At 50.8% G+C, this 25,478-nt stretch overlaps 2 protein-coding genes across 8 annotated transcripts; both read left to right on the top strand.

The window, feature by feature from the left end:
• The first annotated feature begins 5,389 nt into the window (after positions 1 to 5,389).
• CHCHD1 (coiled-coil-helix-coiled-coil-helix domain containing 1) lies at positions 5,390 to 6,980 on the top strand. Its single transcript, XM_025397022.1, has 3 exons — positions 5,390 to 5,535; positions 5,659 to 5,777; positions 6,405 to 6,980. The coding sequence occupies exons 1-3, from the start codon at positions 5,412 to 5,414 to the stop codon at positions 6,504 to 6,506; spliced, it is 345 nt and encodes a 114-aa protein (XP_025252807.1). The 5' UTR covers positions 5,390 to 5,411; the 3' UTR covers positions 6,507 to 6,980.
• Positions 6,981 to 9,158: 2,178 nt separating this feature from the next.
• Positions 9,159 to 25,392, top strand: ZSWIM8 (zinc finger SWIM-type containing 8). Of its 7 annotated transcripts, none has more exons than XM_025396371.1 (26): positions 9,159 to 9,668; positions 12,268 to 12,421; positions 12,682 to 12,776; positions 12,953 to 13,125; positions 13,303 to 13,410; positions 13,542 to 13,623; positions 13,758 to 13,878; positions 14,564 to 14,765; positions 14,913 to 15,088; positions 15,446 to 16,439; positions 17,174 to 17,305; positions 17,453 to 17,632; positions 17,735 to 17,918; positions 18,145 to 18,228; positions 19,131 to 19,255; positions 20,377 to 20,617; positions 20,716 to 20,874; positions 20,980 to 21,208; positions 21,384 to 21,673; positions 21,835 to 22,058; positions 22,597 to 23,085; positions 23,624 to 23,807; positions 23,907 to 24,083; positions 24,247 to 24,366; positions 24,692 to 24,802; positions 24,915 to 25,392. In XM_025396371.1, the coding sequence occupies exons 1-26, from the start codon at positions 9,461 to 9,463 to the stop codon at positions 25,373 to 25,375; spliced, it is 5,703 nt and encodes a 1,900-aa protein (XP_025252156.1). In that variant the 5' UTR covers positions 9,159 to 9,460; the 3' UTR covers positions 25,376 to 25,392. The 7 variants fall into 7 exon arrangements, with proteins under 7 accessions (XP_025252156.1, XP_025252155.1, XP_025252161.1 ...); XM_025396370.1 differs by having other exon boundaries at positions 18,130 to 18,228; XM_025396376.1 differs by having other exon boundaries at positions 9,187 to 9,668; positions 23,624 to 23,783.
• Positions 25,393 to 25,478: the final 86 nt, after the last annotated feature.

The following is a 25,478-nucleotide window of genomic DNA, read 5'->3' as shown; positions in this document are numbered from 1 at the left end:
CTCGGCTCACTGCAACCTCCACCTCCCTGTTTCAAGCGATTCTCCTGCCTCAGCTTCCTGAGTAGCTGGGACTACAGGCATGCACCACCACGCCCAGCTAATTTTTTGTATTTTTAGTAGAGATGGGGTTTCGCCATGTTGGCAAGGATAGTCTTGATCTTTTGACCTCGTGATCCGCCTGCCTTGGCCTCCCAAAGTGCTGGGATTACAGGCGTGAGCCACTACACCCGGCCTCAAATATATATTTTTAATGGCCTTGTCTTTCCTGGTTTTAGGCCCTTTCCCACAATTTCTGATGGAAATACAGAAACCTTGCCATCATTCTTACTGCTGGTTTGCATCTTATTTATGGTATATCTGGGATTCCTTCTCATGAACAGAAAGATTCAGTGGCTGTTATATGCCTTGTCAATTTAATGTATTGCCCTGTCCTCTTTTTGATCAAAGATGGAGACTAAGACTGGGAATTATGACAGAAAAAGTCGTATTTTTCTTTAAATGATTTTGAAATGTTAAAATAGGCCAATATGAGTCAAAGTGCAAATTTTTCGGTATGTTGACCAAAAAAAAAAAAAAAAAGAAGCCCAGGGAAAAAAGTGCAAATTTTTATAGTTCCTAATTCTTTTGTTTGCCTAATGAACTGTTCCCTCTATTTTATTGTTTTTATATGCTACGAAGTCCCATCTTCTGCAGTTATGGAAACAGTGTAGCAGTATGTTTTAGTAATTATTTTATAATCTGTAGCACTTTTCACTTTTAAGTGCAATGAATAGTCCAGCTTCATTCACTGTATTACTGATAGGCTTTCATATGACCTTTTTTTTTTTTTTTGAGATGGAGTTTCGCTCTTGTCGCCCAGGCTGGAGTGCAATGGTGCGATCTCAGCTCACTAGAATCTCCGCCTCCCCAGTTCAAGTGATTCTTCTGCCTCAGCCTCCTGAGTAGTGGCGATTACAGGTGCCTGCCACCATGTCTAGCTAATTTTTGTATTTTTAGTAGAGATGGGGTTTCACCATGTTAGCCAGTCTGGTCTCGAACTCCTGAGCTCAGATGATTCACTTGGCTTGGCCTCCCAAAGTGCTGGGATTACAGGCGTGAGCCACTGTGCCCAGGCTCCCCCCCCCTTTTTTTTTTTTTTTTTGAGGTAGAGTCTCACTGCATCACCAAGGCTAGAGTGCGGTGGCACAATTTTGGCTCACTGCAGCCTCTGCCTCCCATGTTCAAGCAATTCTCGTGCTTCAGCCTCCAGAGTGGTGGGATCACAGGCGCGCACCACCATGCCTGGCTAACTTTTTTGTATTTTAGTAGAAATGGGGTTTCGCCATGTTGGCCAGGCTGGTCTCAGACTCCTGACCTCAAATGATCCACTTGTCTCGGCCTCCCAAAGTGCTGGGATTATAGGAGTGAGCCACCGTGCCCAGCCTGAGACTACTTTTTGATGGAGCCCACTCAAAGGGATGAGGAGGCAAGGCAAGATATTTAAGCCACAAGTGGCTGGCTAAATAAAAGCTTAGAGCTGGGCGCACCCAGTACCAACAGGTGGCTCACACCTGTAATCCCAGCTATTTGGGAGGCTGAGGCAGGAGAATTGCTTGAACCTGGGAGGTGGAGGTTGCAGTGAGCCGAGATCACACCACTGCACTCCAGCCTGGGCAACAGAGTGAGAGTCTGTCTCAAAAAAAAAAAAAAAAAAAAAAAAAAGCTTAGTCAGATTTGGGGATGCAGCCAAACCCTTCTATTGCTGTGGTTTGAACACACAGTCTAATGAGCAGGGAAACCATTAGCTCTTTCTGGGGCAGTGGAACAGGAAAGAATACCTTGGACCTTAGAGCTACTCTAGTTGTAATGTATTAATGAGGTATCACTAGAGAAGTTCCACAGTTTATCAGTATATTATCTATACCTCTATCTACATATCTATATAGATAGATATATGTTAGATGCTTCAACAACTAGGGTCTACACTTAATATACTGAAATCTAAGGATGTGGCCAAGAAAAGCTGTAATTAGGCTGAATTTCATTGCCAAAGTTGTTCTTTTTTCATTTAATCCTTTAATAAAAGATGATCTTCATAAATTACAGAAAGTTTGCTTACCCTGTTTGACCTTTTGCAGAAAAGAACAAGAGGGAAGACCTTCAGGCTGGGTGCAGTGACTCATACCTGTGATCCCAGCACTTTGGGAGGCCGAGGTGGGAGGATCGCTTGAGCCTAGGGATTCAAGACCAGCTTGGGTAACATGGCAAAACCCCATCTCTACAAAAAATAGAAAAAATTAGCTGGGCATGGTGTGTGTGCCTGTAGATTCAGCTACTTGGGAGGCTGAAGTGGGAGGATCGCCACTGCACTCCAGCCTGGGTGACAGAGTGACACCCTGTCTCAAAAACAGAAACTGAAAAAAAAAAAAAAAAAAACTTCAAAAATATATCTAAGCCACATGTGATGGCATGGGTCTGTAGTCCCAGCTACTCAGAAGGCTGAGGCAGGAAGATCGCTTGAGCCCAAGAGTTTGAGGCTATAGTATGCTGTGAGTGCACCTATGAGTACCAACTGGGCAACATAGACCCGTCTTTAAAAAAAAAAAAAAAAAAAAATCTGTTGGGCTGGGTGCAGTGGCTCACGCCTGTAATTCCAGCACTCTGGGAGGCCAAGGCGGGCAGATCACCTGAGGTCAGGAGTTCAAGACCAGCCTGACCAACATGGAGAAACCTCATCTCTAGTAAAAATACAAAATTAGCTGGGCGTGGTGGCTGGCACATGACTGTAATCCCAGCTACTCAGGAGGCTGAGGCAGAAGAATCGCTGGAACCCAGGAGGCAGAGGTAGTGGTGAACCGACATCACGCCATTGCACTCTAGCCTGGGCAACAAGAGTAAAACTCTATCTCAAAAAAAAAAATTCTGTTAAAATTTGATATAGTAGGCACTGACAAAAGAGGTCAAATGCAGGACTGATTTCTAAGCTTGCAATCTATCTAAATGCAGATGCTAATTTAGAGTGCATAATACATATTACATAAGTACAGACCTAGGTCAGGACTTAAATTTCATTATGTGCAATAAAAAGGTTAAGTGATAGTTAAGCAAGGTGTAGAATTATCCTTACCTCTCCTTCTAATGACACGAGCTCACATTGGCATTCCTTTGGTACTTTGACGTATAAAGTGGGCAGTTGTTTCTGAATGACTGTTGCTGGAGCCTCAGGCCTGCTTTGTGCTCGGTGCTTTCCAGACTTTCTCCTTTATTCCTATCACCATATAAGTACTCAGAAAAGAGCAGTGTAAACCAGGTGTTACATTTCCACAAGGGAAAGTAGAATCAAGAATAGGCACATGATACTTACTGAAAGCTTCACTTTCCCTATAGAGAAAGCAAGCAATATGAATTTTCTGATTTGGGGCCCAGCCTGCTCTGTATACAGCAGCAGACTCACTCACTGCAGGTTGGCATTATTGGTGACAGAAATGTCTGCTAGGAGTCTTTTAATTATACTCTGGAGTGTGGAGGTGGAGTGCAAGGCTGCTTCCTTTATTACTGCAAGTGTTATTTTCTATTACCTCAGGTTTCGTTTTGTATAATAAACTGCTTCTTGTTAAATAATGTCTTCTGCTTCATTATTTTTTGGGGGTGGGTGTAATAAAGTTGGAGATTTGTAAAAAAGTTTCAGGTTGGGTGTGGTGGCTCATGCCTGTAATCCCAGCACTTTGGGAGGCCAAGGCAGGAAGCTCACTTGAGCCCAGGAGTTCAAGAGTAGTCTGGGCAACATGCTGAGACCCCATCTCTACAAAAAATAAAAAAAAAACCTAGCCAGCCGGGTTTGGTGGTGTGAGCCTGTGGTTGCAGCTACTCCAGCAGCTGAAGCAGGAGGATCACTGGAGTGAGGCCAAGGCTGCAGTAAGCTAATCATTCCACTGCACTCCAACCTGGGTGACAGAACGAGACCCCAAATCCAAAAATAAATAAATAAAACGTTTGTTCATTTAACAAGTATTTATTGGTACTATTTTAGGCACTGTGGATTCAGCAATGAACAAGATAGACAACGTGTTGTTCCTTCTTTCATGCTTACATTTTTAAATGGGTGTTAGGGATAGGTCAGGCCATAATAAGACACTTCAGACTGTGATAGGTGCTATGAAGAAAACAGGTTGATGGTGGTGGGGTGGGAGAGGTCAGAGAAGCCCTCTGACATTAACTGAGACTTAAGGGAAGAAAAACAACCAGCCATGCAGAAATCAGTGGGAAGATTCCAAATATCTGTGATAAGTCATTTTTAACACACTACATTTACAAATCCAAATAAATGTTGCTCCTCCAAAGCAGTCATGAGCTACAGGCTTGTTTCTGCTTCCATTACCAAAAACATTTCTTGGAGCTTATTTGGAAATGCTATGAGAATACGCTGCACATCTTTGAAATGAGTTTTTGTAAACAGCCAGAAGTAACTTGAGAACCAAGTCTGGCTGGGCGCAGAGGCTCAGTCATGTAAAGCACTTTGGGAGGGCGAGGCAGGAGGATCGCTTGAGCCCAGGAGTTAGAGACCAGTCCAGGCAATATGACAGAACCCCGTCTCTACAAAAAATAATTAGCTGGGCGTGGTGTCTTGCACCTGTGGTTTCAGCTACCCAGGAGGCAGAGGCGGGAGGATCGTTTGAGTTCAGAAGTTTGAAGCTGCAGTGAGCTACGAATGTGCCACTAGAACTCCAGTCTGGGCAACCAAGAGAGGCCCTGTCTCATAAAAAAGTCTGATGAAGCATCACAATTGAAGGTCCAAGTCTGTAAGACTGGCGAGAGGATTAAAAAAGACGATGAATGCCAAGTGTTTAAGCTTCATCCTATCAACTGAGATTGTTATAAATGAGCAAATGGTATCTAGTAGTAGCAGCAGCAGTTGTTATAAAATGAAACAAGTCTAATTTTTCTTTGCGGCTTTGTAGTGGTCCTATAGGTAGTGAAAAACAACAGTTCTTGCAAGGTTTATTAAAGTAAAACAATAATCTTTCCCAACCCAACATCTTAAAGTCTCAAATTTTGATTCGCTCCCCCCCCACCCCGCCCTATGCCAATAGCCTCTAGACCAAGCCGGTTACCACCAGAAGAGTGTCCACTTACCAGGGCCCTTTCCTGCATGTCCCCGGCCTCGTACTGCCCCCAGACTTCGGGGCCCGGAGCCCATCAAGGAGAAGCCTCAGTCGGCGTACGAACCCAGAGTCTCCTCCTAATCTGCTGATGAGTACGAACCCGCCGCTGTTCGAACCCAGCATCGCCGCAGCCCCGGCCAAATAAAAGAAAGAGGTGGCCGCCGGCAAGCCATGGAGCCTTCCCAGAGCTCCGCGGTGATTCGTCGAGCCCGTAGGGATCTCGCGAGGTCACGCACGGAACCGCAAAGCCTGCCGGGAGCTGGGTGTGCGATGGCGACACCCAGCCTGCGGGGTCGCCTGGCGCGGTTTGGGAACCCTCGGAAGCCTGTGCTGAAGCCCAATAAACCTCTCATTCTAGCTAACCGCGTCGGGGAGCGTAGCCGGGAGAAGGGCGGTGAGCAGTCGGTGTCAGGAGGGCCCCGGAGCGGAAGCCGGAGCATGAGCAGAGGCGGGTGGGTAGGAGGGCAGGAAGGTGGGTCTTCTTGTGACTGAAGGTCCCCCGGATCTGCCCCTCCAGAGGCGACTTGCATCACGGAGATGGCGGTGATGATGGCTTGCTGGAAGCAGAATGAATTCCGCGACGATGCGTGCAGAAAAGAGATCCAGGGCTTCCTCGATTGTGCCGCGAAGGCTCAGGTGACCGATGGCTCCTGGGGTGCTTTCTCAGGAAAAGAATGGGGGAGATACAAGTAATGATTCTCCCTGCCTTTTGCTAGGAAAGGCCCTTTCATTCATTTGGGAGGTATATTATTCACGCCAAAGTGGGAAAGGTTACAGTTTTGAAGGCTGTGTGATCTTGACGGATTTATTCATTGCTCTGAACTTTACCATTACTATACGTAAAATGAGGCTAATACCACTTTGAAGAATGTTGTGACTGTCAGATGAAGTAATGAATGGGAAAACCATTTTGAAAATGTATAGCGCTGCTCAAGTAGACATTATTGTCTGAAATAGAACTAAAGAGACTAAAACTAAATAATGACAATTGTTTGGTTTCCAGCCTAGGCTTAATTGCTAGCAGAGATGGTAGTTTCTGAGCATAGTCTCATTTGTAGGTCCCAACGCCCTTTTGTTGAAGAGCGGCTGACATAGATCTCTCCAGGCTGGTTAACATCTTCATGTGCTTTAGGGCATTGTGAGAACTATGGGCCTAGATCAGGACAAACTTGATTTATTGATTGATTTTTTGGGTCAGATCTTAAAAGTCTGCACTAGACACACTGTAGAGCTGTCATTCTTGTATTTGTTCTGTGTTTTCAGGAAGCCCGAAAGATGAGATCAATACGAGAGTCTGGGAGTTTACCTCCAAATAAATTGAATAAATTGTTACAGAGGTTTCCTAACAAACCTCACCTCAGCTGAAAATGGACAAGTATTTTCAATGACTGAAATATAGCTTCTGACAACTATGCGGAGGCATTTTAGAGACATTGGCATTGCCATGCCCTCTTTGGAGGGTAGAAGAGACAAAACACTTTTTTCACCCTTTGGAATCATAGTATGGGTAGAAGTTATGATATATCTTGAAATAAAATCCTCTGAAGAGAACTTGGCCTTTTGTTGTGAATTAGGTACTCTCTTCATTCTTGAACCCTGTTTCCTCCCCTAGACCCTGGAAATTATTTCCTTCCTGATTTGCCCTAGGAGCAGGACAAATCCCGTTGTCTTGTCTTTCCCTGCATTTGAAGTCTTTTACACCATTTAGTGCCCTTGCCTTTGGATGCAATAAGGAAGTTGAAGTTTGCTATCGTCTGTAAATACTTAGTGATTGCCTATTTTGTGCATAGTCCCTGCAAGGTGCTCTCTAAATAATCAAGTTAACAAACTGGTGACCTAGAGGTTCTACAGATGTGTTTTATGTGACCCATGCAGTTAAAAAAAAAGTTTTAAAATTAGCTGGTCGTGTTCAAAAATAGGAAAAAAAGTCATTAAAATTTCACATTTTAGCTTTATTTATTTGTTTGTTTATTTAAGACGGAGTCTTGCTCTGTTGCCCAAGCTGAAGTGCAGTGGTGCTATCTCAGCTCACCGCAACCTCCGCCTCCCAGGTTCAAGTGATTCTCCTGCCTCAGCTTTCTGAGTAGCTAGGATTACAGGCACCAGCCATCATGACGGGCTAATTTTTGTATTTTCAGTAGAGACAGAGTTTCACCATGTTGGCCAGGCTGGTCTTGAACTCCTGACCTCAAGTGAACCACCCGTCTTGGCCTCCCAAAGTGCTGGGATTACAGGCGTGAGTCACCGTGCCCGGCCACTTATTTTTTTAATAAAAAAAATTAAAAGCTCTGGCAGCCCTATTTTCTTATTTCCACCTGGCAATAATTAGGTAGAGCTGATTATCATTTGTCTGCATTCTCCAGTGACCTCACTACTGGACTCTACAAAATGGTGAAACAGAATTAAAAATTGTCTATTTTATTACCTGTTTACTTCTCTCAAGTTATCTGCCTAGTTGCTGAAGGCATTCACTGTTGTGATTCCCCTAATATTAGGAAAAATTACATAGCATTTTATGTGTACTCTGCCCTTTCAGGCATAATTGAGTTAGCTTTTTAATGTACTTTACAGCATTAAATGTGGGACAAACATCAGTGGTGCTTTTAATGCAGCAATGGGATAATTATTAAGGTAAGAAGGGGTCTTGCCTCCCTGATCCACTGACAGTTGTCTCTTCCCACATTCTTCATATCCCCTGCATAGAGCCCTGGGCAAGTGCCCAATTCTACAGGATGAGCCTTTTAGCTATAGGAAGAAGCTCAGTGCCTATGCACTTTGGACTAGGCTTAGGAGTTTGTTTTTGTTTTTGTTTTTTTTTTGAGACGGAGTGTCGCTCTGTCGCCCAGGCTGGAATGCAGTGGTGCGATCTCGCATCACTGCAAGCTCCGCCTCCAGGGTTCACACCATTTTCCTGCTTCCGCCTCCCGAGTAGCTGGGACTACAGGCGCCCACCACCATGCCCGGCTAATTCTTTGTAGTTTTATAGAGACGGGGTTTCACCGTGTTAGCCAGGATGGTCTCAATCTCCTGACCTCGTGATCCGCCGACCTCAGCCTCCCAAAGTGCTGGGATTACAGGCGTGAGCCACCGCGCCCAGCCTTAGGAGTTCTTAACCTAGGTCAATAGACTCCACTTAAGGCATCTGTGAACTTGGGGGAAAATTTGTATTTTTAACTACAACTGAAATTTAGCATTTCAGTCAGGGCTATGGAAAACAAACCACAGTAACATTATCAAAACCTATATGAAATCACGGTATTTTCATATCATGTTACAGTTGGTTATAAATATCTCAAAAAGCATTTATACTGATGACCAGCTTCAAAATTATGATAGTTACTACACTGCCTCCTAGATCTTGTCATTTAATGTGTAAATAAAGGAGCATTATTACGTTACAGATTTGTTCTATTAATAGTTTAATAATTGTATTTAAACAACTGGTTTCCTTTGTAATTCTTGGTGTTTTGTGCATTTGTAAACAATCTGAGAAGGGGGTCCAGAAACCTGCCTAGACTGCTAAAGGGTCCATGGCACAAAAAAAGGTTGAGTTAGTAGACCCAAAGGCCGTATGGACAAACAGTACAACCATTTCCTGAAATCAAATGCATTCTTTTCTGATGTTTCCCCAATTAGACCCTATAAAAAGGTGGGCTGGATTGCAGACTTCTGGACTACGATTCCCAGAAAGTAGTGCGGCCCTGGGGCCTATCCAGAGTTAAGACAATAACTCCATCCAATAGTTCCTGTCCTCTCCTGACAGCCTACAATTCCCAACATGCATAGCGGCTGTTTATTCCTTGGGGACATTATGGACTCCGAGTTATTGCTGGGATCTGTAGTTGCTTCGTATAACATTGGGGGTTGGCTTCCTCTTACAGTGTCTGAGGGTGGGCTGGAGGGAAAAAAAGCAAATGCAGCAATTAAATAAACGTGTCCCTTACATCCGCCCGTACCCGATCCGGATCCCGAGCGCGCGAGGGCGGAAGTGGTGGCGGCCCGCGCGGCCGGAAGTCCAGATCAGCTGATGGGGGAGGCGGCTCCACAGCCGCCTAGAGGCCCCAGCCGCCGAGCGCTTCGTCCCGGCCTTAAGTCTCGGAGACTGGCCAAGATCACCGCTTGCACCTCGCTGTTGGGCGAGGCCCGGTTCCGTCTCTTTCCCAGGCCTGAGATTCTCGCCCGGCACGGCCGCCCTGAGCGCCCCGGCCACCCCCAGCCCCGGCTCGCCCCTCAGGCCCCGGGCCTCCCCTCAACCCCCGGCCGGCGGCCCAGGCCCCGGATCCGCGGGGGGGGACCCGGCTCCGGGGGGTGCGGGCCCCATGGAGCTGATGTTTGCGGAGTGGGAGGACGGAGAGCGCTTCTCATTCGAGGATTCGGACCGTTTTGAGGAGGATTCGCTCTGTTCCTTCATCTCCGAGGCCGAGAGCCTCTGCCAGAACTGGCGGGGATGGCGCAAACAGTCAGCGGGGCCCAATTCCCCCACTGGCGGCGGTGGCGGAGGTGGCAGTGGCGGTACCAGAATGCGAGGTGAGAGTGAGCTGGGGGGAGGAGGAGCGGCAGGCCCTGCTTGGGCCTCGCTCGGGAGCTGTCCGGGACCAGGAGCTGTCCCCGACCGAGAGCTCCCTTCAGCCAGGGGAAGAGCGGGGAGCTGTCACCGGCCGGGAGCTGTCCCCGACTGGGAGCTGTCCCAAGCTTAGAACAGACTTCAGAACTCGCTTTTCCGGCTTTCCTGGGGTGGGCTGGCTTCTCCACACCTCTGTGTGTGTGTGTGTGTGTGTGTGTGTGTGTGTGCGCGCGCGCGCGCTCTGTGGCAGGGAGATCCTGTGGACAGAAAGTAAATCGTTCGTCACTCCTTTGCCTTAGAGATGGGATAAAGGAGAAGAATCTTGTCTTTGACTTGGGAATACTTAACTGAGTTCAGTCTAAGGCATACCGGAAAGTAGACAGAAGAGAATGTGGGTAGGGGGCTGATTGTGAAGAAGTGACCACTTGTGGCGTGTCACCGCATTGCAAAATGCATTGGGAGCTTCTTGCTTCGGGGTGATGATCTCTGATCCCAGAAGCACCAAGAAGGGATCCCACCCGGAGGAAAGTAGAGGTGAACTGGCCTGCCAGAGATTCCATAGTTCATAGGTTTAGATCATAGGCTTTGTTTGCTTCTGGCCATATCAAACATCTGTCAGAAGCCAAGGCTGGGACTTGCCTGCTGTGCCTTCCTCATGGCACAGTTTTTGTCCTGGTCCTCAGTGGAAGCTGGCTTTTTTCAGCAGTTGAGTTTAATTTGTGTGATTCTACTCAGGGCTTTCCAAGAGTCTCGTTTTCCAAACTGGTTTGTGGAGATTTCTGGTGCTCTTTTGGGACACGGAGAAATTTACATACATCACTTTTTTTTTTTTTTGAGACGGAGTTTTGCTCTTGTTGCCCAGGCTGGAGTGCAATGGCACGATCTCGGCTCACCACAACCTCCGCCTCCCCAGTTCAAGCAATTCTCCTGCCTCAGCCTCCCGAGTAGCTGGGATTACAGGCATGTGCCACCACACCCGGCTCATTTTTGTATTTTTAGTAGAGATGGGGTTTCTCCATGTTGGTCAGGATGGTCTTGAACTCCCGACCTTAGGTGATCTGCCCGCCTCGGCCTCCCAAAGTGCTGGGATTACAGGCGTGAGCCACCGCGCCCCGCACATATATCACTTTTTAGGAGTGGCGGAGTGGTGACATTCAGCTTCAGTTAGAGAATATGCCCTGTGTACACACACACAAACACACACAGATCATAGGCAGTTTTACCGTGGGTCTTCTGTGGCCTTCCGGCTTCTTTCATGTTTGAGTATGTGGGTAGTATTGGGGCTTAGTGCTCCCACACTTTGAGGGAAGTAACTGAAGTCATGGTGATGAAGATTGTTCACATATTGGTATCTTCCTGGTTAGGTTAAAATCTGGGAAAACGTGCCATATTACCCTAATCCCCCCACTTCAGTCACTCACTTGCAAAATAAAGGTGTTGGCCGGGTGCGATGGCTCATGCCTGTAATCCCAGTACTTTGGGAGGCCGAGTTGGGTGGATCACTTGTGGTCAGGAGTTTGAGACCAGTTTGGCCAACATGGTGAAACCCCATCTCTTCTAAATATACAAAAGATTCGCTGGGTGTGGTGGCACCCGCTTGTAATCTTAGCTACTTGGGAGGCTGAGGTGGGAGGAAAGTTTGAATCCAGGAGGCGAAGGTTGTGGTGAGCCAAGATGGCACCAGTGCACTCCAGCCTCGGTGACAGAGTAAGATTTCATCTCAAAATAAATAAAAAAATAAAAAATAATAAAAAATAAAGGGGTCAACTTTTTTAAAAAGGTTCTTTTTAATTCTATGATTTTCTGATCTATCTTTTAATGTGACTGGCAATTTTGTAAGATGTACAGTTTGTCCTATTTTTCCTACTTTTTGATTAAAACACTGTGGAAAACCTTGAGTGGTAAAAACCTTTATCTTAGTCCAGGTGATTCCAGTTGCAGCAGCAGCTAGGTCCCCTGTGATAACTCTCTCCCCTTGAGGGTTTCCAGTGTGGGAAGTCATCATTTAGGTATGCCAAAAGTGGTCCGGCCTCTCGTGCTTCTTGAGATCCCTTCCAGGCTCTGGTCTATCTTTTCTCCTTAGCTGGAGGCCTACAGTCATCTAGAGTAAAAGAGATGGTTAAAAAAAAAAAAAAAAAAAGCAATTGGAGGCAAGAATGCCAGAGGAGAGACATTAACCATGTAATTTGAATTTAAAATGTTCGTGGAATATGGGAAATTCAATGTTGAGCCATGTGAGCAGGGTTACTTGCTAGGGTCCTGGAATGCACCTCTCTGGCCAGGAGTTTCTTAAGATATCTCTGGTATCTTCTGTTCTAGACCTTAGGTGTAGCCGGCTGTGGGCTGGGGATTGTCCAGCTCCCCTTTCCCATATGGAGCCTTAAGGGTTAGGGTAGGGTTAGTGTATCCTGTAGGGGGATCCCTAGGACTTTCATCCAGGTCTCCTCTTTCTTTCATAGTGAAGGTGAGGCCCAGGATGTGGCACTGGCATGAGTGCCAAGAAACCATGGCCCTTTTCGTTTCCTATTCTCTTTCCCCTGATCCCAACCATTGTTTGCAAAGATGGACTGGTGATTCCATTGGTGGAGCTGTCAGCAAAGCAGGTGGCATTTCACATCCCATTTGAAGTGGTGGAGAAAGTTTACCCACCGGTGCCTGAGCAGCTACAGCTCCGAATTGCTTTTTGGAGCTTCCCTGAGAATGAAGAGGACATTCGGTGAGGCCAAAGGACTGATGGTGGGAAGTGGGTTCCTGATACTCCACACTCTCTGCTGGGTTTCCCATTGAACAAAGGAGACATTGTATTTGGGGCAGTGGTGAGAGGAAGACAAGGGAGGGATTGCCTGGGATTCCCACCCCCACCACCGCCCGCTCCCCCCTGCCCGGAGAGAGAGTGCCTAGGGCATTGTGGTCTCTGACAGGGTCTGCCAAAGGTTATTTGCTGAGTTTTGGCTGTGTCCTTTTCTTCACCCCCAGGCTGTATTCATGCCTGGCCAATGGCAGTGCAGATGAGTTTCAGCGAGGGGATCAGCTCTTCCGCATGAGGGCTGTGAAGGACCCATTGCAGATAGGTGAGTGGGCCATCATGCCATGTGGCACACCCTGCTCCTCCCATCCCCTGGCTTATGAAGTAAGAACACACCGCAAGAAGCTGGAGCATGTTGTCTGAATAACTGCAGGGCCAGGGTCAAGGGCAGAGACCCAGGTCTTGACAGTGCTCCCTGACCACACCCCCATTTCTCCCCAGGGTTCCACCTGAGTGCTACAGTGGTGCCACCTCAGATGGTCCCTCCCAAAGGGGCCTACAACGTGGCTGTGATGTTTGACCGCTGCCGGGTCACTTCCTGCAGCTGTACCTGTGGGGCTGGGGCCAAATGGTGCACCCACGTCGTGGCACTCTGTCTCTTCCGCATCCACAACGTGAGGCCCTCCCAATTTATCCCGGCCCTATCCTACGCTCCATCCCCCCCTTCTCTGCTGCATGCCTGGCTACAATGTGAGCCCCCTCACCTCCCCTACTCTGCCTCTCTGTCCCCCAGCTCCAGCTCCAGCAAGCCTGTTCTCAGATTATTCCATTTTACTCTGTGTCCCCTTCAGGCTTCTGCAGTCTGCCTGCGAGCCCCAGTCTCAGAGTCCCTGTCCCGGCTACAGAGGGACCAGCTGCAGAAGTTTGCTCAGTACCTCATCAGTGAGCTCCCTCAGCAGGTGGGTGAGGTCGGCACCCCCTCTTGCAATTAGCTCTGGGCCAGGCCGCATAGCGGCCTTCCTGTTAGGCCCAGGCCTCCATGGGTTCACCTAGGCCGTGTTCTGCCTGCCTTTGTCTCTTTCTCCCTCAGATCCTCCCCACAGCTCAGCGTCTCCTGGACGAACTCCTGTCTTCCCAGTCAACAGCCATCAATACAGTGTGTGGAGCTCCGGGTGAGTGTGGGGAGAAAGATGGGCAGTAGGAAGAAAGCAAGCTTGTAGTGCAGAGCGCCACTTACTCAAGGCTTGCTATTGTCAGGCGAATCCAGGCCCCTATCTCTAGGTGACTGACTGCTTGTCATCCTCAGACCCCACAGCAGGGCCCTCAGCATCGGACCAGAGTACTTGGTATCTAGATGAATCGACACTCACTGACAACATCAAGAAGACACTGCACAAGTTCTGCGGCCCCTCCCCTGTGGTCTTCAGGTAAATCAGATCTCTGCATACCTGTGTCTGTGGTGGAGGGGGAGCGTCCCTCAGGCTGATGACAGATCCTTTCTTCTATCCTTGCCTGTGACCCCTAACTTTTATTCCCTGAACTGGCACAGTGCCTGGCACACAGTTGTCACTAACGAATCGATGGAAGATGGTGACCTTGTACAGTCACAGAGTGGTCTGCTCTTACCTAGCAAGAGTTCTTTTTCTTCCTTTGATAGATCAGGAAATGGAGGCAGAGAAAGATTTAAAGAGTTTTTGTGGCCAGGGGTGGTGGCTCATACCTGTAATCCCAGCACTTTGGGAGGCCAAGGTGGGCAGATCACCAGAGGTCAGGAGTTCAAGACCAGCCTGGCCAACATGGTGAAACTCCATCTCTACTAAAAATACAAAAATTAGCCAGGCGTGGTGGCGGGCGCCTGGAATCCCAGCTACTCGGGAGGCTCAGGCAGGAGAATTGCTTGAATCCTGGAGGCGAAGGTTGCAGTGAGCTTAGATGGTGCCATTGCACTCAAGCCTGGGCTACAGAGCAAGTCTCTGCCTCAAAAAAGGAAAAACAAAAATTGTTACAGATGTCCTTTTCTCTCTGTCTTCTGTATTTTGGGGCCGGAAGCCCTTTTAGGTTTCATTGAGCCCCATCTTACTATCATGGTTTTCTGTTCCTCTGCTTTTATAGTGATGTGAACTCCATGTATCTGTCTTCCACGGAGCCGCCAGCCGCTGCTGAATGGGCATGTCTGCTGCGCCCTCTGAGAGGCCGTGAGCCGGAGGGCGTCTGGAACCTGCTAAGCATCGTGCGGGAGATGTTCAAGCGGAGGGACAGCAATGCTGCCCCCTTGTTGGAAATCCTCACTGACCAGTGCCTCACCTATGAGCAGGTAATCACCCAGCGTTGGGGAGCCCCATGGTGGCTCATTCTCTCCCTCCCCCCACCTCATCCTCCTTTTGCTGAAAGGGACTCTGGAAGGGCTACTCTGCCTTTCTCTGAGCTCTCAGGTGCAGCTCACAGCCTTCTTTGTCTCCAGATAACAGGTTGGTGGTATAGCGTACGTACCTCAGCCTCACACAGCAGTGCCAGTGGGCACACGGGCCGTAGCAACGGGCAGTCAGAGGTGGCAGCCCATGCCTGTGCCAGCATGTGTGACGAGATGGTCACACTGTGGAGGCTGGCCGTGCTGGACCCTGCACTCAGCCCCCAGCGGTGAGTCTCCCCTGAGGCTCACCACAGAACTGAGCCTGGGCCAGCTCAGGACAGACTGAGCCTTCATCTCCTTGTTTGCAGAGACATACCATGATTTTAGTCCTTGGGAAATGGGAGGTGCTGAGCACTGGTGTTAGCAGTGATTTATGAGTCCTTTTTCTGAGAGGCTTTCATCCTTCCCTCCCCTAAATAACACCCATTTTCAAAATTCCCCAGTGTTTCAGTGATGCTTATGGGGCTGGGTCAAGAAGTAGTTCCTGTGTCCTTTTCCTGTGCCCCTCTTTGGGGTGTACACCTACTCCATGCCCATCCTTTCCCAGTAGCCCCTCAGCAGCCTCCTGCCCCTTGTTCCCACAGGCGCCGGGAACTGTGTACACAGCTGCGGCAGTGGCAACTGAAGGTGATTGAGAACGTCAAGCGGGGCCAACACAAGAAGACGCTGGAGCGGCTCTTCCCTGGCTTCCGGCCAGCGGTGGAGGCCTGCTACTTCAACTGGGAAGAGGCCTACCCACTTCCCGGTGTCACCTACAGCGGCACTGACAGGAAGCTGGCACTGTGCTGGGCCCGGGCCCTGCCCTCTCGGCCAGGTGCCTCCCGCTCTGGGGGCCTGGAGGAATTCCGGGACCGGCCCCGACCCCTTCCTGCTGAGCCAGCTGTGCGGCCCAAGGAGCCTGGGACCAAGCGAAAGGGCTTGGGTGAGGGGGTCCCCTCATCACAGCGGGGTCCCCGCCGCCTCTCAGCTGAAGGGGGAGATAAAGCTCTGCATAAGATGGGTCCAGGTGGGGGCAAAGCCAAGGCACTGGGTGGGGCTGGCAGTGGGAGCAAGGGCTCAGCAGGTGGCGGGAGCAAGCGACGGCTGAGCAGTGAAGACAGCTCCCTGGAGCCTGACCTGGCCGAGATGAGTCTGGATGACAGCAGCCTGGCCCTGGGCGCAGAGGCCAGCACCTTCGGGGGATTCCCTGAGAGCCCTCCACCCTGTCCTCTCCACGGTGGCTCCCGAGGCCCTTCCACTTTCCTTCCTGAGCCCCCAGATACTTATGAAGAAGATGGTGGTGTGTACTTCTCAGAAGGGCCTGAGCCTCCCACAACCTCTGCCAGTCCCCCTGGCCTACTGCCTGGAGATGTCTGTACCCGGGACGACCTCCCTTCTACAGATGAGAGTGGCAGTGGGCTTCCCAAAACCAAAGAGGCAGCCCCTGCAGTTGGAGAGGAGGATGACGACTACCAGGCGTACTATCTGAATGCCCAGGATGGGGCTGGGGGCGAGGAAGAGAAGGCCGAGGGCGGGGCTGGGGAGGAGCACGACCTGTTTGCTGGGCTGAAGCCGCTGGAACAGGAGAGCCGCATGGAGGTGAGGGGATGGAAGGAGGGAGGGCTGGGTGCTCCTTAGCCACAGCTGGGAGGGGCCTTCTAGCTCTAGTTGGGAGTGTCAGGACCATCACCAGGACTGTGAGAATCCTGTTGCAGGCGCCGAACTGGCCTCCCTGCTTTCAGTCTACTCTCTTTCCTGCTGCTTCCACATGATTTTGCTAAAATGTGATGGTATCACTCTCCTGCTTAAAACCCTTCAATGGGTTCCTGTTGCCCTTATGATAAAATGAAAGTGCTTGGCATGACCTATGAGGGTCCACTTGATCTGGTCTTTGTCTGCTTTGCCAGCCTCACTTGGCTGTTCTGTCCTTTGCACTCCAGTCAGCTGAACCACTCCTGTATCTGCCAGGCTGTCTCTTGCCTCCAGGATTTTGGACAGATTGACCTTTCTGCCTGGAATGTTCTTCTTCATTAGCCAGTGTTTCTTCTTCATGTCTTAGGGATCTTAAAGATCATTTCTTCTGGCGAGTCTCTCTGATACTGTCCCTCTGCCCCAAGATATCCCGCCTGCTTCCCATTGACTTTTCCCTGTAATAGCTGGCATCACGGTGGCGTGTGTTTATGTATCTGGGTCTCTAACCAGAGCTCCTGTGGAGCAGCGCAGGGCCTGGCATGTAGCAAGTGTTCAAGGAATGTTGGCTGCATGAGTGACCATGATGTCCTGCCCCTGGAAGTTGGGACTTCAACCTTTCTGGTCCCATGTCCTCCTTCCAGGTACTGTTTGCCTGTGCTGAGGCCCTGCATGCACATGGCTACAGCAATGAGGCCTCCCGTCTCACCGTGGAGCTTGCCCAGGATCTGCTAGCCAACCCACCCGACCTCAAGGTAGAGCCGCCCCCTGCCAAGGTGAGAGAGACCCCCTTCCTCTACCTTCCCTTCCCCCACTTACCCCCAACCTGCTCCCATGCCCCACCCCAAGTGAGAGCCTCCTTCTACCTCCACCAGGGTAAGTCAGAATCATCTGCCTGTCTCCTGTGTTTCTTCCTTTTCTAGGGCAAGAAGAACAAGGTATCCACGAGCCGTCAGACCTGGGTGGCTACCAACACCCTGAGCAAGGCAGCTTTCCTGTTGACAGTGCTAAGTGAGCGTCCAGAGCACCACAACCTGGCCTTCCGAGTTGGCATGTTTGCCTTAGAGCTGCAGAGGCCTCCAGCTTCTACCAAGGCCTTGGAGGTCAGAGGCTCCATCTCAGCCTTGTACTTCAGTCTCTTTAGAGCCTTATACCTTGATCTCTGTTGACACACTGGAAGTCTGAGCTCTTTCCTGTGCCCTCAGGTGAAGCTGGCATACCAGGAGTCTGAGGTGGCTGCCTTGCTCAAGAAGATCCCTCTGGGTCCGAGCGAGATGAGTACCATGCGGTGCCGGGCAGAGGAGCTTCGGGAGGGGACGCTCTGTGACTATCGGCCTGTGTTGCCTCTCATGTTGGCCAGTTTCATCTTTGACGTTCTCTGTGCTCCAGGTATGGTGCCTGACCCTACAGTAAGTGGGGAACTGGGGTAGGGGTAGCTTTCTCTAAGAAAAACCAAGAGCCCCAAGGTTCTGAATCACCTTTAGGACCCATCAGGCAGCTTCATGGGTAGGTCTGTGATGATGAGGATTTTGGGTTCCCTTGCATTTTTTTCCTGTGCATGATACTTCTGTCTGCCTGACTTACCCCAACTTTTATACAGTGGTTTCTCCCACAGGTTCCCGGCCCCCAAGTCGCAACTGGAACAGCGAGACACCTGGGGATGAGGAGCTGGGATTTGAAGCAGCAGTTGCTGCCTTGGGTGAGTCTGTCAACGTCTTGAGCACATCCATGAGCTAAGCCTGGTTCAGGTTTTAAAGGACATGAGACCTGTGCCTTGTTCTGAAGGGCTGTATGGTAATGGGAAGGTCAGGGTGACGTGTGTGAGCCAACTAGTGCCTGTAAGACAGTCAGGAATTCAGGGCAAAAATGTGTGCTATATGGCCGGGTGTGGTGGCCCATGCTTGTAATCCCAGCACTTTGGGAGGCTGAAGCAGGAGGATCATTTGAGCTCAAGAATTCAAGACCAGCCTGGGCAACCTAGCAAGACCTCATCTCTACTAAAAAAAAAAAAAAAAAAATTAGCCAGGTGTGGTGGCACATGCCTTGTGCTGCCAGCTACTCCAGAGTCTGAAGTGGGAGAATTGCTTCAGCCTGGAGATTGAGGCTGCAGTGAACCGTGATTGTACCAGTGCCCTCCAGCCTGGGCAACAGAGTGAAACCTTGTCTCAAAAAAAGAAAAAAAAAAATTGTGTGCTGTGGGTGTTGGGTATTGTAAGGGCAGCAAAACAAATCTAGGGAAAGGCCTAAGGGAAGTGGTAGAATATGGAATGTGGGTTAAAAAATCAGTAGGTCCTAGACCAGCGAACACCGTGAGTAAACACACAATGCAATTAAGTTTTCATGAGAATGAGGAGCCCAGCTTCCCTAAAGTGGTAAGTATATGCTGGGTAAGCAAATTGGACCTGGTTATAAAGGTTTTGAAAAGCACACCAGAGCTTAGGTTGGATGTAATAGTCAATGAGGACTTCTATAGGTGACGTGGGTTGGACCAAGGGAACCCCTTACCTCATATGCTAATGGCTTGGGAACCCTGGCCTCTTGCCTTTGCTGCCTTGGGAATTATGACTACTGTCAATCCCCATAAGGTCCTCTTTCTCACAGGCATGAAGACAACAGTGAGCGAGGCAGAACATCCCCTCTTATGTGAAGGTACACGTCGGGAGAAGGGTGACCTGGCATTAGCACTAATGATCACTTACAAGGACGACCAGGCCAAGCTTAAGAAGGTAAGAGACTGGGGTCGGGTGCAGTGGCTCATGCCTGTAATCCCAGCACTTTGGGAGGCCGAGGCGGGCGGATGGCTTGAGCCCAGGAGTTTGATACAAGCCTGGGCAACATGGCAAAATCCCGTCTCTACCAAAAAATACAAAAAATTAGCAGCTGGGCGTGGTGACACATGCCTGTAGTCCCAGCTACTCGGGAGGCTGAGGTGGGAGGATTGCTTGAACCCAGTAGGCAGAGGTGCAATGAGCCGGGTTTGCGCCACTGCACTCCAACCTGGGTGACAGAGCGAGACCCTGTCTCAAAAAAAAAAAAAAAAAGTAAGGGACTGAGGTACTGGGGCCTTTGACAGGCAGAGAAAGAGAGCACATTTTACTACCTTTCTCAGGGAGTTTCCAGTACAATGAGAAAAGTGCTATTTTAGGCTGGGTGCAGTGCCTCATGCCTGTAATCTCAGCACTTTGGGAAGCAGAGGCGGGAGGATCGTTTGAGACCAACCTGGCCAACATAGTGAGACCCTGTCTTTACAAAAAATTAGAAAATTAGCCGGGCATGGTGGCGCGCGCCTGTAGTCCCAGTTACTCGGGAGGCTGAGGTGGGAGAATTGCTTGAGCCCAGGAGTTTGAGGCTACAGTGAGCTATAATCATACCACTGCACTCCAGCCTGGGCAACAGAGCGAGACCCTGTCTCTTAAAAAAAAAAAAAAGAAGAAGAGGAAAAAAAGAAAAGTGCTCTTCTGCCCGTAGGAGGTAAGTAGGGAATCTTGGGGACATCTCATAAAGAATAAGAGGAGACCAGTGGTTCTTATAGGAGTGCTAGGGCCGGGGGTGGAAGAGAAGCAGAGGGCATAAAGTCATTCATTCGCTTATTTCAGTATTTATTGACTATCAGTATATTCTGCCCTGTGGGTGTTAATGGAGGATACCAAGATATGTTGGGGTTGAATAAGTTACAAACAAAAGACATGTAAGCCAGGAAGTCATCCTGTGGTTGTAACTGGGGAAGGCTCCCTGAGGATGTAGCAGTTGGCCATTTCATTTCAAGGAGACAGGAAGGTAACAGAAGTCAGGAGCTAAAGGGCATCCTGTCACTGCTTCTCTGGAGGTCACTGCTTCTGTCTTCCAGATCTTAGACAAACTCTTGGACCGAGAGAGCCAGACACATAAGCCACAGACGCTGAGTTCTTTCTACTCATCTAGCCGCCCAACCACAGCCAGCCAGAGGTCTCCTTCAAAGCACGGGGGCCCATCTGCCCCAGGGGCCCTGCAACCACTGACCTCAGGCTCTGCAGGGCCTGCTCAACCAGGGAGTGTGGCAGGGGCTGGGCCAGGCCCCACTGAGGGCTTCACAGAGAAGAATGTGCCTGGTGAGGTGGGGGCACTGGGCAGGGGGGATGAATGGTGTGGAGCTATGTTGAGATCCCCTTTCCTGGGCTCATCCCAGCGTCCTGTTTTCCTCACCTAGAGAGTTCCCCACATTCCCCCTGTGAGGGTCTTCCATCTGAGGCAGCTTTGACCCCCAGGCCAGAAGGGAAGGTTCCTAGCCGGTTGGCACTTGGCAGTCGTGGAGGCTATAATGGACGGGGATGGGGGTCTCCAGGACGGCCTAAGAAGAAGCACACAGGTAGGACAGCCTGTGGGCTAGCATAGAGGGAAGAATAATCCTGAAGGTTGGAGTCTAACATCTGGGACTCCTGACTTCTGAGACTGACTTCTTTTGGGGGGTTAGGCATGGCCAGCATTGACAGCAGTGCCCCTGAAACAACATCGGATAGCTCCCCGACCTTAAGCCGGAGACCACTTCGAGGGGGCTGGGCCCCCACCTCCTGGGGTCGAGGTCAGGACAGTGACAGCATTAGCAGCTCTTCTTCAGACTCCCTGGGCTCCTCATCCTCCAGTGGAAGTCGCCGGGCCAGTGCCAGTGGAGGAGCCCGGGCAAAGACTGTTGAAGTTGGCAGGTCAGTGGGAAGAACTCCCCATCTTCCCTGATCTGGCCCACCCTCAGAGCCATATCCCTAGTGCAATCCAACCATTGTCTCCCAGCATCCTCACTTTCCCTGGTCCTTCCCAACCTACCGGGATACCCATTTCAAAGAAACCCCAACCCCCGTCCCTACCCCATTGCCCCTTCAGGTACAAGGGCCGCCGCCCCGAGAGTCATGCCCCCCATGTACCCAATCAGCCATCAGAGGCAGCTGCACACTTCTACTTCGAGCTGGCGAAGACAGTGCTGATCAAGGCAGGGGGCAACAGCAGCACTTCCATTTTCACACATCCATCTTCCTCAGGGGGCCACCAGGGTCCTCACCGCAACCTGCACCTTTGCGCCTTCGAGATTGGGCTTTATGCCCTTGGCCTGCACAACTTTGTTTCTCCCAACTGGCTCTCACGTACTTATTCTTCTCACGTTTCCTGGATTACAGGTAAATCATTTGACCTGACCTGGGTATGGGAGGGGGATTAATTGGTGGGGATAAGAGCCTTATCTTTGTGGGGGATTACTGATCTGATAAAGAGACATTATTCTCACACCCCAGTGGTGCCCACACTAACCCAACTCTGCCCTTCTCTTCTTTCCCCTAAGGCCAGGCCATGGAGATAGGCAGCGCAGCCCTGACTATACTGGTAGAATGCTGGGATGGGCACCTGACACCCCCTGAGGTTGCATCCCTGGCTGACAGGGCATCACGGGCAAGAGACTCCAATATGGTGAGGGCAGCAGCAGAGCTGGCCCTGAGCTGCCTGCCTCATGCCCATGCATTGAACCCTAATGAGATCCAGCGGGCCCTGGTGCAGTGCAAGGAACAGGTATTTCTATGGGCAATCTGGGAACCTCTTCTGGGGTATCTGGGCAGGGAGGTTGGGCATGGGAAAGCTAAGGGCCCAGCTCTTGATTCCCATATTCTGGAGTTTACAGATGACTGTTGGTCCTCTCATGGCGACATTTTGCCTATTAATGTGCTTTTGCACCCATCTTTACAACTAAAAGGTTAGGTTTATTTCTGTTTTACAGATAAGGAAATGGAGGCCTACAGTTTAGGGACCAAGATCATCACTCAGGATAGAAAACTTAGGGAAGGCCTCATACATATAAGACTTGAATGGGAGGGGGCTGTTAAATTAGTTTGGAACTGGGACTATAACCTGGGTCTTGACTGACTTTGATCAGTATTTATTCAGTGTGTGAAGCACTCACTGCTCTGATAACGGACTCTGAGCATTGACACTGACCTCTGATGCCTCCCTGGGAATGAGACAGCTCTGAGGGAGACATTGGAATCTCATCTAACACCATCCATGTGGTAAAGGCCTTTCCCCCTTAACACTCTGTTCCCCTCTCTTCCAGGACAACCTCATGTTGGAGAAGGCCTGCATGGCAGTGGAAGAGGCAGCTAAGGGTGGGGGAGTGTACCCTGAAGTGTTGTTTGAGGTTGCTCACCAGTGGTTCTGGCTATATGAGCAAACTGCAGGTGGCTCATCCACAGCCCGTGAAGGGGCTACAAGCTGTAGTGCCAGTGGGATCAGGGCAGCTGGGGAGGCTGGGCGGGGTATGCCTGAGGGTAGAGGGGGCCCAGGGACTGAGCCGGTTACAGTGGCGGCGGCAGCAGTGACAGCAGCAGCCACAGTGGTGCCCGTCATCTCGGTGGGGTCTAGTTTGTACCCGGGTCCAGGACTGGGGCATGGCCACTCCCCTGGCCTGCACCCCTACACTGCTCTACAGCCCCACTTGCCCTGTAGCCCTCAGTACCTCACTCACCCAGCTCACCCTGCCCACCCCATGCCTCACATGCCCCGGCCTGCCGTCTTCCCTGTGCCCAGCTCTGCATACCCACAGGTGAGACCAGTGTTCTGCTGGGGGGGGTGAGACGTGGGAAAATACTGGGAATTCATAGGGGGTTGGAGTGGGGTACTCTGGGAGTATAATTGGACTGTCCAAAAGTCCTGGTGAGGTGGTGGGAGTCTGGGGGACCCAGCCCAACTAAAATAAGAAATGACGTTCGGGCATGGTGGCTCACGCCTTTAATCCCAGCACTTTGGGAGGCCGATGTGGGTGGATCACTTGAGGTCAGAAGTTCGAGACCAGCCTGGCCAACATGCGGAAACCCCATCTTTACTAAAAATTAGCTGGGTGCACGCCTATAATCCCAGCTTCTTGGGAGGCTGAGATGGGAATCACTTGAACCTGGGAGGCAGAGGTTGCAGTGAGCCGATACCGTGTCCCTGCTCTCCAGCCTGGAGAACAGAGCAAGACTCTGTCTCAAAAAAAAAAAAAAAAAAACAACTGTCAGGATAGCAGCTTGTGGGGGTGAAGCAGGAAAGCAACATCCTAATCGAACTTGGCATCTGCCCTCTGTTCTTCTCCCTGCCCCTAGGGTGTGCATCCTGCATTCCTGGGGGCTCAGTACCCTTATTCAGTGACTCCTCCCTCACTTGCTGCCACTGCTGTGTCTTTCCCCGTCCCTTCCATGGCACCCATCACAGTACATCCCTACCACACAGAGCCAGGGCTTCCACTGCCCACCAGTGTGGCCTGTGAGTTGTGGGGCCAGGGAACAGGTGAATGGAGGGGAGGCACACTGGGCAGGGGAGGTGGGGAGGGAATCTTCTCTGCCTCTCTTTGGGCTGAGTTCCTGACATGGCTCTCATCCCACTTAGTGAGCAGTGTCCATCCAGCATCCACATTTCCAGCCATCCAGGGTGCCTCACTGCCTGCCCTGACCACACAGCCCAGCCCTCTGGTGAGCGGAGGTTTTCCACCACCCGAGGAGGAGACGCACAGTCAGCCAGTCAGTCCCCACAGCCTGCACCACCTGCATGCTGCCTACCGTGTCGGTGAGAGGACATCCCTTTCTGTGCTCCTACCTGCAGTTGTGCCAGTGGCTCCTCAGAGGACCCTTCCTCTAGCTCTTCATTTGTTTGCTGTGGGGTCAGGTGGCAGGTTGGGGTAAAGGGTGAAGAGGATACTCCCTACCATGTACCCACTCTTATCTCCCAGGAATGCTGGCACTGGAGATGCTGGGTCGCCGGGCACACAACGATCACCCCAACAACTTCTCCCGCTCCCCCCCCTACACTGATGATGTCAAATGGTTGCTGGGGCTGGCAGCAAAGCTGGGTAACACCTCCCCTCCCTAGGACCATTTCCCCCCCCCACCTGCTCTCCCCCACCTTCCTTATCCCAGACCTCCTTCCTAGCTCTTGCTCAGAGTTGAGGCCTTGGTCGGGTATGTGTGCGTGCGCGGGGGGCGGAGGGTTACCTCAGCTCCTGGGGTGGAGGGAGGCTCTCTGCCAGGCCAGAGCTGAGATATGTAAGTTGGGTCCCTAGGGCAGAGGTGGCCACCCCCGTCTCATGCCCCTCCCCCTGCCCCCCAGGAGTGAACTACGTGCACCAGTTCTGTGTGGGGGCAGCCAAGGGGGTGCTGAGCCCGTTTGTGCTGCAGGAGATCGTCATGGAGACGCTGCAGCGGCTGAGTCCCGCTCATGCCCACAACCACCTGCGTGCCCCGGCCTTCCACCAACTGGTGCAGCGCTGCCAGCAGGCATACATGCAGGTGACAAGCTAGAATTATGGAGCAGGGTGGAGCACTTCCTGGGTGGTCTTGTACCAGAGGGAAGGGAGGCAGGGCCTGGTTCTGTGCTCATCCTGCACACATCCTCCTCCAGTACATCCACCACCGCTTGATTCACCTGACTCCTGCGGACTACGACGACTTTGTGAATGCGATCCGGAGCGCCCGCAGCGCCTTCTGCCTGACGCCCATGGGCATGATGCAGTTCAACGACATCCTACAGAACCTCAAGCGCAGCAAACAGACCAAGGAGCTGTGGCAGCGGGTCTCACTCGAGATGGCCACCTTCTCCCCCTGAGTCTTTCACCCGTAGGGTCCTATACAGGGACCCAGGCCTGTGGCTATGGGGGCCCCTCACACAGGGGGAGTGAAGCTTGGCTGGACAGATCATCCTCACTCAGTTCCCTGGTAGCCCAGACTGACAGCTGCTCTTGGGCTGTAGCCTGGGGCCAAGATGTCTCAGACCCTAGAAGCCTAGGGCTGGGGGAGACAGCCCTGTCTGGGAGGGGGCGTTGGGTGGCCTCTGGTATTTATTTGGCATTTATAAATATATAAACTCCTTTTTTACTCTAGTCGACCTGGGCCTTTCCCTTCTTTCCAAACTCCATGTGCAGATGAACCTTGAACTGGGGGGAAAACTGACGCTTTAGTCTAAGTT

The sequence above is a fragment of the Theropithecus gelada genome, chromosome 9 (genome assembly GCF_003255815.1).
Source record: "Theropithecus gelada isolate Dixy chromosome 9, Tgel_1.0, whole genome shotgun sequence".
NCBI classification, from domain to species: Eukaryota; Metazoa; Chordata; class Mammalia; order Primates; family Cercopithecidae; genus Theropithecus; species Theropithecus gelada.
This window is presented reverse-complemented; position numbering and strand designations above follow the sequence as displayed.